The sequence below is a fragment of the Rhizophagus irregularis genome, chromosome 4 (assembly GCF_026210795.1).
Source record: "Rhizophagus irregularis chromosome 4, complete sequence".
NCBI classification, from domain to species: domain Eukaryota; kingdom Fungi; phylum Glomeromycota; class Glomeromycetes; order Glomerales; family Glomeraceae; genus Rhizophagus; species Rhizophagus irregularis.
The window spans coordinates 944,123-957,008 of record NC_089432.1 but is presented as its reverse complement, the minus strand read 5'-3'; the positions used below and the strand labels follow the sequence as shown (position 1 = coordinate 957,008).

Here is a 12,886-nt window from a genome sequence, read left to right as displayed (position 1 = left end):
TAAATGAAATAATAAAAGATTATCACATTTACACTAGATCGTCCCCCATTCAAAATTAGCAAAATCTGCCAACATGTTAAAACAAATAAGGTTAGTCATACAGATCAACTTCATTCGACGAAGTACTTCTGTACCTCTAAATAAAACCGAATTTTCCGTAGTACCATAGCGAATTCACCGACAGAAAATTCCATAAGATTAATTATATATAAGAATTTGAAAAACTATAAATATGTCAAGTTTTCTATACTTGTTTATACTTGTAATATTATAAAATGGAACTTGTAAAATTAAATGATGAAAATTCTTTTGATCCAACACCAAAATTAAAATCTAGTCCCGTACCGATTTTTTTTGCTTCATTTAATTGGGAAGATAAAAATTGTTTTCATTGTGGAGAAGAGTATGAAACGACTATTTATCATCATCAAAGTTATTGCAAAAAATGTTTATCTAGTTATTTAACCAATATAACTGATAATAATATGTACTTAGACGTATATTTAAACACAAAGGAATTGGAATGTAATAAACATGAAGTAAGTAGAACAAAAGTACCACAAAATATCCAAGAATGCTGTAAAAATTGTTTGACAATATTATGTTTTAAACAAATAGCTGGGTATTATTTTTATTTGGATATGAGTAGTGTTCTATACAAAAATTTAATTGAAAGCGACAAATATTGTAAGCTATGTGAAAAATTATTATATAAAGAAACAGTCGATAGAAATACAAATGAGATAATATTGTGTTCAAGTTGTTATCTAATATCTTCCGGATGTATCGAATCAACCTTTACTAAAAAATTTATTTCAATTATTTATTTACCATGGTGGGATGATACATCTCAGTGTCATTATTGTGATGGAAAATTAGTATTTACATCAAACTGTCAAAAGTATTGTATGATTTGTTATATATTTTCTATTGGGTGTAGATACTGTTTAACAACAAATATGATTTTTGGATATACAAATCAATCGCAATGTAAAAAGTGCAAGAGAATATCAACTATTACTATTGATATTAGAAAGATTATTAGTGGGAATAGCGTTTTAGATGATTTTCTTTTTAGTACAAGATCATACTATCAATCAGCAATAACTAAATTTATTGGTAAAGTAAAAAATATTGATAAATGGTTCTCGTCAGTTATAACTGATTCTTTATATGATGGTATTGAAGCATATTTTTTTATGCATTATATACCATATTCTCAATTTACAAATGTAAAAGAATTAGCGGAAGGAGGATTTAGTATTGTGTATCAAGCAACTTGGTTAGATGGTCCAAAAAATAGTAATAAAATTGCTATTTTAAAAAGATTTAAAAATTCTCAGGACTTTAGCAAGTATTTTATAAATGAGGTAAATATTTTAGATTAAAAAATTCGTATTTGTTGTATGAAAATTTTAAATTTAATCTTTAAATTTACAGTTAAAGTCGAATTATCATTGTTATGATGGTTATTTGATTAAAACTTATGGTTTTACAAAAGATCCTCAATTAGATATTTATATATTAGTTATGGATTATGCTCAAAAAGGAGATTTACATAAGTATTTACGAAAAAACTTTACGGAAATTAATTGGCATCGTAAATTATTTATCCATAATTATATTGTAATGGGGTATTTATATTTTAAATATATTGATAAATGATTAAATTATAATACAATTTTATTAATTATTATTTAGGCTTCAGGGTATTCATGATGAAAATTTCATACATCGAGATTTCCACAGTGGAAATGTGTTGGTAAGTTCGGATAACTATTGTAAAATCGGAGATCTAGGATTATCACGACCTGCAAATGATAACCAATCTGATAATGAAATATATGGAGTGATACCTTATATTGCACCAGAAATATTTAAAGGGTCTGGATTTTCTAAAGAATCTGATATTTATAGTCTGGGTATGATTATGTGGGAACTGACAACAGGTTGTAAGCCTTTTGCTAATTTTGAACATGATCATAGTCTTATCTTTAAAATTATTGATGGTGTACGACCTGAAATTACAAAAGATACACCGGAATGCTATGCTAATTTAATGAAAAGTTGTTGGGATCCTGATCCCAAAAAAAGACCTTCTATAGATGAAATTGATGATATTAGTCATACATGGTATCGTCAAAACAATCATGCTGATCAATTGGTTCAGGCTGATTTAATAAGGAAAGAGTTAATAGATTCAAAGAAGCTTGGTCCTGAGTTCAGTGAAAAGCCTCATTCAAAAGCTATTTATACAAGTAGATCATTAAAATCTTACATTTCCAAGTGTTCATCTATATTTTCTAAATGTTCATCAATAAATTTTACATCAAATGATGGTATGTATTATGCCATTTAATAAAAGTAATCTTTGGATAGAAAAATTAATTTTTTTTTTATAGATTACATTTCAGAAGAATTAAAATTAGACATAGATATTGAAAGGTATTATAAAATTAAAATATTTGTCATTTATAATTTAATCAAATAACGAAGTCTTCAACAAATACAATTTTATATTAGTAGTGGACTCAACTCACTTGGAATTAAGAGAAATATTGAAGAATTAAATATTAATTCTTGTGAAAATAATGGTAAATATTTATTGGATTTAAAATATTAATAAAATTTGTTGCTTTTATTATTTATTTATTTTTTATTTTTAAAAATAGGAAAACGCATTAAAAATTAATTTCAGTTATTTATGAACTCCTCTTAAATCTCTCAAAAAAAAAAAAATAATGCAGAACTTTGTAAATCTTTATTTTTAGTAAAATGTTTAAATTTGATTTACAAGGCGCAGGTAAAATAATAAATATGTTGGAAAAAATTCTTACCAGTTAAAATTGACTTAACCAAACCCAAACTTGAAACGATTGACAAACCAAAAGTTGTTTCGTGTATAGAACTAATATTCACTTCAGCAATTTATTCATGAAAAAATAATGTAGGATTTGTAGTCAACATATTTTTCATTTATATTGTCTATTATAAAAATTTTTTATTTATATTAATTAATTATTTATATTATACTATATATTGCGTTAACGAATTTTTTATTTATATTATCTATCTATTATAAAAATTTTTTATTTATGTTAATTTCTGGTTATTATTAAAAAATGGACGCACATTTGAATATACATTTTGATTAAATTTGAAATAAGTAAAGTATTAAACATATATCGTAAAATACAACTAGAGTAACTTGGTAATTATTAGTGAGTTATAATCATTATACTGTCAGATTGACTCGAAAATTTTGGGTCGGGTCATCAAACGTTTTTATAATTAAATATAAAAAAAATTGATTTTTTTATTAAAAACGTCAGACTTGACGTTTTTATGATTAAAAAATCATTTTTTACGTTAGATTTGATTAAAAATCAAAAAAATTGATTTTTTTGGTTAAAAACGTAAGACTTGGCGTTTTTGTAATTAAAAAATCAAAAAAAAATGATTTTATTAATTAAAAATGTCAGACTTGATGTTTTTGTAATTAAAAAATCAAAAAAATGTTTTTTTTAGTTAAAAACGTCAGACATGACATTTTTGTGATTAAAAATAAAAAAAAATGATTTTTTTAGTTAAAAAATGTCAGACTTGACGTTTTTGTAATTAAAAAATCAAAAAAATGACTTTTTTAGTTGAAAAACGTCAGGCTTGACGTTTTTGTAATTAAAAAATCAAAAAAATGACTTTTTTAGTTGAAAAACGTCAGGCTTGACGTTTTTGTAATTAAAAAATCAAAAAAATGACTTTTTTAGTTAAAAAACGTCAGGCTTGACGTTTTTGTAATTAAAAAATCAAAAAAATGACTTTATTAGTTAAAAAATGTCAGGCTTGACGTTTTTGTAATTAAAAAATCAAAAAAATGACTTTTTTAGTTAAAAAACGTCAGGCTTGACGTTTTTGTAATTAAAAAATCAAAAAAATGACTTTTTTAGTTAAAAAATGTCAGGCTTGACGTTATTGTAATTAAAAAATCAAAAAAAATGACTTTTTCAGTTAAAAAACGTCAGACTTGACGTTTTTGTAATTAAAAAGTCAAAAAAAAATGACTTTTTCAGTTAAAAAATGTCAGACTTGACGTTTTTGTAATTAAAAAATCATTTTTTACGTTAGATTTGATTAAAAATCAAAAAAATTGATTTTTTTGGTTAAAAACGTAAGACTTGGCGTTTTTGTAATTAAAAAATCAAAAAAAAATGATTTTATTAATTAAAAATGTCAGACTTGATGTTTTTGTAATTAAAAAATCAAAAAAATGTTTTTTTTAGTTAAAAACGTCAGACATGACATTTTTGTGATTAAAAATAAAAAAAAATGATTTTTTTAGTTAAAAAATGTCAGACTTGACGTTTTTGTAATTAAAAAATCAAAAAAATGACTTTTTTAGTTGAAAAACGTCAGGCTTGACGTTTTTGTAATTAAAAAATCAAAAAAATGACTTTTTTAGTTGAAAAACGTCAGGCTTGACGTTTTTGTAATTAAAAAATCAAAAAAATGACTTTTTTAGTTAAAAAACGTCAGGCTTGACGTTTTTGTAATTAAAAAATCAAAAAAATGACTTTATTAGTTAAAAAATGTCAGGCTTGACGTTTTTGTAATTAAAAAATCAAAAAAATGACTTTTTTAGTTAAAAAACGTCAGGCTTGACGTTTTTGTAATTAAAAAATCAAAAAAATGACTTTTTTAGTTAAAAAATGTCAGGCTTGACGTTATTGTAATTAAAAAATCAAAAAAAATGACTTTTTCAGTTAAAAAACGTCAGACTTGACGTTTTTGTAATTAAAAAGTCAAAAAAAAATGACTTTTTCAGTTAAAAAATGTCAGACTTGACGTTTTTGTAATTAAAAAATCAAAAAAATGTTTTTTTTAGTTAAAAACGTCAGACATGACATTTTTGTGATTAAAAATAAAAAAAAAATGATTTTTTTAGTTAAAAAACGTCAGGCTTGACGTTTTTGTAATTAAAAAATCAAAAAAATGACTTTTTTAGTTGAAAAACGTCAGGCTTGACGTTTTTGTAATTAAAAAATCAAAAAAATGACTTTTTTAGTTAAAAAACGTCAGGCTTGACGTTTTTGTAATTAAAAAATCAAAAAAATGACTTTTTTAGTTAAAAAACGTCAGGCTTGACGTTTTTGTAATTAAAAAATCAAAAAAATGACTTTTTTAGTTAAAAAATGTCAGGCTTGACGTTTTTGTAATTAAAAAATCAAAAAAATGACTTTTTTAGTTAAAAAATGTCAGGCTTGACGTTTTTGTAATTAAAAAATCAAAAAAATGACTTTTTTAGTTAAAAAACGTCAGGCTTGACGTTTTTGTAATTAAAAAATCAAAAAAATGACTTTTTTAGTTAAAAAATGTCAGGCTTGACGTTATTGTAATTAAAAAATCAAAAAAAATGACTTTTTCAGTTAAAAAACGTCAGACTTGACATTTTTGTAATTAAAAAGTCAAAAAAAATGACTTTTTCAGTTAAAAAATGGCAGACTTGACATTTTTGTAATTAAAAAATCAAAAAAAAAATGACTTTTTTAGTTAAAAAACGTCAGACATGACATTTTTGTGATTAAAAATAAAAAAAATGATTTTTTTAATTAAAAACGTCAGATTTGACGTTTTTGTAATTAAAAAATCAAAAAAATGACTTTTTTAGTTAAAAAACGTCAGACTTGATGTTTTTGTAATTAAAAAATCAAAAAAATGACTTTTTTAGTTAAAAAACGTCAGACTTGACGTTTTTTAATTAAAAAATCAAAAAAAAAATGACTTTTTTAGTTAAAAAACGTCAGACTTGACGTTTTTTAATTAAAAAATCAAAAAAAAAAATGATTTTTTTAGTTAAAAACGTCAGACATGACATTTTTGTGATTAAAAATAAAAAAAAATGATTTTTTAATTAAAAACGTCAGATTTGACATTTTTATGATTCAAAAAATTATTTTTTACGTTAGATTTGACAATTTTGTAATTAAAAATCAAAAAAATTGATTTTTTTAGTTAAAAACGTCAGACTTGACGTTTTTGTAATTAAAAAATCAAAAAAAAATGATTTTTAATTAAAAACGTCAGACTCGACGTTTTTGTAATTAAAAAATCAAAAAAATGATTTTTTTAATTAAAAACGTCAGACTTGATGTTTTTGTGATTAAAAATCAAAAAAAATATTGGTTTTTTTTAATTAAAAATGTCAGACTTGATGTTTTTGTGATTAAAAATCAAAAAAAATATTGATTTTTTAATTAAAAACGTCAGACTTGGCATTTTGTAATTAAAACTCAAAAAAATATTGTTTTTTTTAATTAAAAATGTCAGACTTGACGTTTTTGTAATTAAAAAAACAAAAAAAAATGATTTTTTTGATTAAAAATGTCAGACTTGATGTTTTTGTAATTAAAAAATCAAAAAAAATGATTTTTTTGATTAAAAACGTTAGACTTGACATTATTGTAATTAAAAAATCAAAAAAAAATGATTTTTTTGATTAAAAATGTCAGACTTGACATTTTTGTTATTAAAAAATCAAAAAAATGATTTTTTTAATTAAAAAACGTCAGACTTGACATTTTTGTGATTAAAAAATAAAAATCAAAAAAATATTGGTTTTTTTTAATTAAAAACGTCAGACTTGACGTTTTTGTTATTAAAAAATCAAAAAAAAATGATTTTTTTAATTAAAAACGTCAGACTTTGACATTTTTGTGATTAAAAATCAAAAAAATATTGGGTTTTTTAATTAAAAACGTCAGACTTGGCATTTTGTAATTAAAAATCAAAAAAATATTGTTTTTTTTAATTAAAAATGTCAGACTTGACGTTTTTGTAATTAAAAAATCAAAAAAAATGATTTTTTTGATTAAAAATGTCAGACTTGATGTTTTTGTAATTAAAAAATCAAAAAAAATGATTTTTTTGATTAAAAACGTTAGACTTGACATTATTGTAATTAAAAAATAAAAAAAAAATGATTTTTTTGATTAAAAACGTCAGACTTGACATTTTTGTTATTAAAAAATCAAAAAAATGATTTTTTTAATTAAAAAACGTCAGACTTGACATTTTTGTGATTAAAAAATAAAAATCAAAAAAATATTGGTTTTTTTTAATTAAAAACGTCAGACTTGACGTTTTTGTTATTAAAAAATCAAAAAAAATGATTTTTTTAATTAAAAACGTCAGACTTTGACATTTTTGTGATTAAAAATCAAAAAAATATTGGTTTTTTTAATTAAAAACGTCAGTCTTGACATTTTTTGTTAAAAAATAAAAAATGAAGAAAAAACGTTTTTGCGTTATTTTTTTTTATAATTTTATATGGAAAAATGCCAAAACGTTTTTTTCTTAATAGTAATGCAAAAAAAAAGTTTTTGGCATTTTTTTTAATAATATTATATGAAAAAACGCTGAAACATTTTTTTTACAATTTTTTTATTTTTTTGCAATATTTTATGAAATTTTAATGATCAACAAAAAAATGAAATTATGCAAATATTGAATGATGCAACAATTTAACAGGGTCTTTTAGTGGCACAGGAAGAGTTTTTGCGAAAAGTTGGCATTAGAAGTTTTTTTCATTGTCATTGTCATTGACATTGACATTGACATTGACATTGACATTGACATTGACATTGTCACTGACATTGACATTGTCATTGACATTTACATAAAGCACCCCAGCCAAATGATCAACATACACAGTGAAATTCGATAAACCGGATATTCGATAAACCGGATTTGGGCCTAAACCGGACTTTTTTGCTGGAACCAAATCACGTATATTAAAATAGGCTCGATATACCGGAGTTTACTAGTAAAAGCTCGATATTCGCTATAACGGATCAATTTTCTAACCAGCTATAGTAAAAATGATTCGATAAACCGGATCACGTGACTGGTAACCAATAAAATTTAAGTAACGTGATTCGGTAAATTTTGAATTTGGCCGGAATTATAAAAATCTTAATTCCGGCTGAAGTTAAGTGTTACTTATATATTCAATTAAAATATTTTATATTCATTTTCATGACCTCTATAACTTAAAACTAGATGAAAAAATCAAATTATAGTGTATATTAGTTTTATTAGCATGAAAATTTTTTAAAAATTCAATAATAGATTTTCAATATATCGAAATTTTTTCGCTAAACCGGATATCCCGATAAACCGGATATTTTTAGTGGAACCGATAGATCCGGTTTATCGAATTTCACTGTGTAGTTTATAAGCTGGATGTTCGTGCGCTAACTTATAGCTTATAAACTGCCCATGGGCATATGTAGCCCACGGGATCTGATTGGTTCAGAATGAGGACAATAATGTCCCCGTAATTATGGACTATGTTGCGCCTTCAGTTTAAAAATGAGGACAATAATGTCCTCGTAATTATGGACTATGATAGTCCTTCAGTTTAAAAATGAGGACAATAATGTCCTCATAATTATGGACTGTGATAGTCCTTTAGTTTAAAAATGAGGACAATAATGTCCTCGTAATTATGGACTATGAAGTGCCTTCAATTTAAAAATGAGGACAATAATGTCCTCGTAATTATGGACTATGATATGCCTTCAGTTTAAAAATGAGGACAATAATGTCCTCGTAATTATGGACAATGACATGACTTCAGTTTAAAAATGAGGACAGTAATGTCCTCGTAATTATGGACTATGATGCGCCTTCAGTTTAAAAATGAGGACAATAATGTCCTAACGTAATTATGGACTATGACAAACCTTCAGTTTAAAAATGAGGACAATAATGTCCTCGTAATTATGGACTATGAAGTGCCTTCAATTTAAAAATGAGGACAATAATGTCCTCGTAATTATGGACTATGATATGCCTTCAGTTTAAAAATGAGGACAATAATGTCCTCGTAATTATGGACAATGACATGCCTTCAGTTTAAAAATGAGGACAATAATGTCCTCATAATTATGGACTATGATGTGCCTTGAGGACAATAATGTCCTAACGTAATTATGGACTATGACAAACCTTCAGTTTAAAAATGAGGACAATAATGTCCTCGTAATTATGGACTATGATGCGCCTTCAGTTTAAAAATGAGGACAATGTCCTCATAATTATGGACTATGATAGACCTTCAGTTTAAAAATGAGGACAATAATGTCCTCATAATTATGGACAATGACATGCCTTCAGTTTAAAAATGAGGACAATAATGTCCTCATAATTATGGACTATGATGTGCCTTCAGTTTAAAAATGAGGACAATAATGTCCTAACGTAATTATGGACTATGACAAACCTTCAGTTTAAAAATTAGGACAATAATGTCCTCGTAATTATGGACTATGATGCGCCTTCAGTTCAAAAATTAGGACAATGTCCTCATAATTATGGACTATGATAGACCTTCAGTTTAAAAATGAGGACAATAATGTCCTAACGTAATTATGGACTATGATAAACCTTCAGTTTAAAAATGAGGACAATAATGTCCTCGTAATCATGGACTATGATGCGCCTTCAGTTTAAAATGAGGACAATAATGTCCTCATAATTATGGACTATGATGCGCCTTCAGCTTAAAAATGAGGACAATAATGTCCTCATAATTATGGACTATGATGCGCCTTCAATTTAAAAATGAGGACAATAATGTCCTCATAATTATGGACTATGGTAGACCCTTCAGTTTAAAAATGAGGACAATAATATTCTCATAATTATGGACTATGTTGGGCTTTAGTTTAAAAATTAGGACAATAATGTCCCTATACATCATGGCGGATTTATAGAATACCCAAAAATTTGTCTGTCATGTCAAATTAAATAAATATTAGATGAGGTATTATTTTAGTCATCAAATTTCTATTTAAGTCCCAAATTTATTAGTGAACAGTCAAAAATGAGTTCTAAAAAATTTTTTTGTACCTTAAATCTTGCATCTAACCAATTTTCCCATTATCTAACCAATTATTTCAGTATTAAAGGCACATCATTATTTGACATTTTTTAGGAAAAAGCTTAATGTTTTGGTAAGTCAATTTTGATTTCTGAGGGCGCAGCAGGATTTTTGCCAAATTTCATAAATCCGCTGCAATAAATGATGGACTATGATGGACTTCAGTTTAAAAATAAAGGAAAAAATTATATAGTGGAACGGAAAGTTCACTATGACGAGCTTTGACTGTATAACTTTAGTTGCTTATTTAAATTTTTTTTTACTAGCTAGTACTAGTATTTTTAATTATCCAATCAAAATTATAGTCCAGAGTTTAAGTATTAAATAAGTTGCAAATTCAACTGTAAAGTTCTTTAATTAATTGCATATGGTTTAATATATTTAATTTCAATTTTTATATAATGATAATATACATGATTTAAAATGTACAATTAGCTTACTGGTATATAATGAATTGGTCTGTTCTGTTCTGATCCAGTCTGGTTTTAACAAAACTAGTCTTTTAACTAGAACTGGATCAAATCAGCCTTTGAGCCATTTTAAAGATTGTTCTTTAGACTGGTATAAAACTGAAATTATTTTGCTATATGTATGTAGCTTTGACTTAATCAGAAAGACAATGAAATTATCAGTCATAACTTAACAGTCATTATTTAATTATATCTAATTTGTAATAAACTGATATGAAATTTGAAATATGAAATTTTAATATTATATGATAATGAAATTAAATCATTTTATTGGATGAAAAATTTATAACCTTGGATTAAAGACCATAATAACCAGTTCTAGAACTGGGGAAATTATTTTATTACCAACTGTAATGCTAACTATTCTACTATTCACTCAAATTATTTATCTTAAAATATATGTTATTTAAATTACTTAATATCTTTTTCTTATCTTCAGTACTTAAATCAGAATAATTACAGAATAAAACATCTTCAGGCCATCCTATTATAGTATATTTAGTTTGGTTATACCAATTTTTATAGGGTATTCTTTCTTTTGTTATCAAATCTATAATTAATTAAGTATAATTATTATTAACTTTCCATTATATTTAAAATTATAATTATTACTTACTAAATTTCTCTTGTAAATATTTTCTAACTTTATCACGTGCATTCTTACTATTTGGACATTCTTTATCAATAATAGATAATTGATCATCTGCACTTTCTATCATAGTTATATCCTCTATATCTTTTTGAAATGTAACTTGTTTAATAATTTCATTTTTAGCTGATACAGAATAATATAAAAAGTTAGTTAATTTTTATAACATTTGTATAAAATAATATTATTATACCTGATTTTTTTAAACAAGAAAAATGATAAAAACTGTTATGAATTTCGTCTAGTTTTAAGCAGGACTTGTAAAATTCTTCACCAACTGGAGTTCCAAAATAAGAGATGTTCAATTCTTTGCTTAAAGGAATCACAAGTGTCAAAAATTCTACATCACAGGTAATTTGTAAAGTTCGATACTAGAAATCAAGCATTTAATAATTAATTATATAGAATTTTATATTTTAACTGATAATCTAATAATATATATACATACCAATTTTCTAATTTCACAAATTTGTTTATTTAATTCAGCTTTGCGAAGTCTTATACTTTCTATTAATTTTGGTTCTTTATTGAATCTATTTTCAGATAATTCTTCAGCTCTGTTTTTAAAAGAATTCAATTGTTCTTTATTAAGCAATGCATATTCTTCAGCACATTGTTTTTGAGCTCCTGGAGTAGTAACTTTAATTTCTAGTAAATATATAATTCTTTTAATAAGTAAATATTTTATGATAAATTAAACCAATAATATTTATAGAACATACTATTTTTTTTGAACCATTCAGTTTGAAATGTATTCCATGAACTAATACTGCGAGTCTTTTTTGGTGCTGGTTCTCGATTATCTTTCATGATACTCTATAATTTATAAAAAATTTGGTCAAATCAAAATAAATTATTCTTTGAATTGTATTCAAAATTTTTAACCTTTATAAATGCTAGCTCAAGTTGGCATTCATCAGATAACATTTGGATTTCTGCATCATGTTTTTGTTGTAAAGCAATAATCTTTTCATATTTTTCCTGTGTAAGACCTAAATTAAATTAATTAACTTAAATATAAACTGAAAGTATAAAGTATTTTAATATTTAAAACATTATATTGTAATTACCATCGCCTTTTTCTTTGAAAAGTTGATCACTAAAAGAATCAGATATGAGATATTAATACAAGGTAAATAATTTTTAAACAGTATATCAAAAAAACTTTACGTTGAAATATCCATTATGAGATGGGTGTAAAGAGATTAAATGATCAAAAAGATGAAAAGATTGTGATGAAAAAAGCATGAAAATGTTATTTTAATTGGCTGTCAGCTATTTTGATCAAGAATTATGATTGGCTAATAATCACCTGAAACAAACAAACAATCATTTGTACAATAAATAACGAAAAAAATATGATTCAAAGTTTTGGTGACATACTTTTAATTACTAACTTATCAAATTGCTTCTCTTTACTGAATTTTTAGAAAGCTTACTTATTCACTGTTATGGTATTTAACTCATTACCATTTCTAATATTTTCTCATTTTATTTTTTTAATAATTTTACTATTTTCTGAATTTTTTTGTTTTTATTATTTATACTTAACTCCTCTGTTTCTCTATCACTTCTTTTATCCTTCTCTAATCAAGAATCCCCTTATCTTTTAATCCAATTTACCTATGCTTTGAGACTTCTCAGAACTTACTACTTCTTGACATCTCATTTTCCAAATTTTTTCATATATATACGTCAAATATAAGTCACAACATATCTTCAACATCTTTGAATCATCTACTTTACAATGTTTATATTGCCAAATCTTGATGTTAGAAAGTCCACGCATTATCTCATATAGTAAATTCTTAATGTAAATAATCTTGA

At 24.5% G+C, this 12,886-nt stretch overlaps 2 protein-coding genes across 2 annotated transcripts; one reads left to right on the top strand and one right to left on the bottom strand.

Annotated features, from left to right (window-relative positions):
• Positions 1 to 275: 275 nt before the first annotated feature.
• Positions 276 to 2,692, top strand: OCT59_023577 (uncharacterized protein; the record flags this gene model as incomplete). The annotated part of the gene is made up of 7 exons (XM_066134805.1): positions 276 to 1,370; positions 1,441 to 1,634; positions 1,702 to 1,922; positions 2,106 to 2,339; positions 2,403 to 2,445; positions 2,524 to 2,594; positions 2,673 to 2,692. 7 exons carry the CDS (start codon positions 276 to 278, stop codon positions 2,690 to 2,692), a joined length of 1,878 nt encoding a protein of 625 aa, XP_065990891.1.
• An 8,086-nt stretch (positions 2,693 to 10,778) lies between these two features.
• On the bottom strand, positions 10,779 to 12,243 carry OCT59_023576 (uncharacterized protein; the record flags this gene model as incomplete). Its single annotated transcript, XM_066134804.1, has 8 exons — positions 10,779 to 10,960; positions 11,027 to 11,185; positions 11,253 to 11,430; positions 11,508 to 11,707; positions 11,782 to 11,875; positions 11,945 to 12,051; positions 12,130 to 12,158; positions 12,230 to 12,243. 8 exons carry the CDS (start codon positions 12,241 to 12,243, stop codon positions 10,779 to 10,781), a joined length of 963 nt encoding a protein of 320 aa, XP_065990890.1.
• Positions 12,244 to 12,886: the final 643 nt, after the last annotated feature.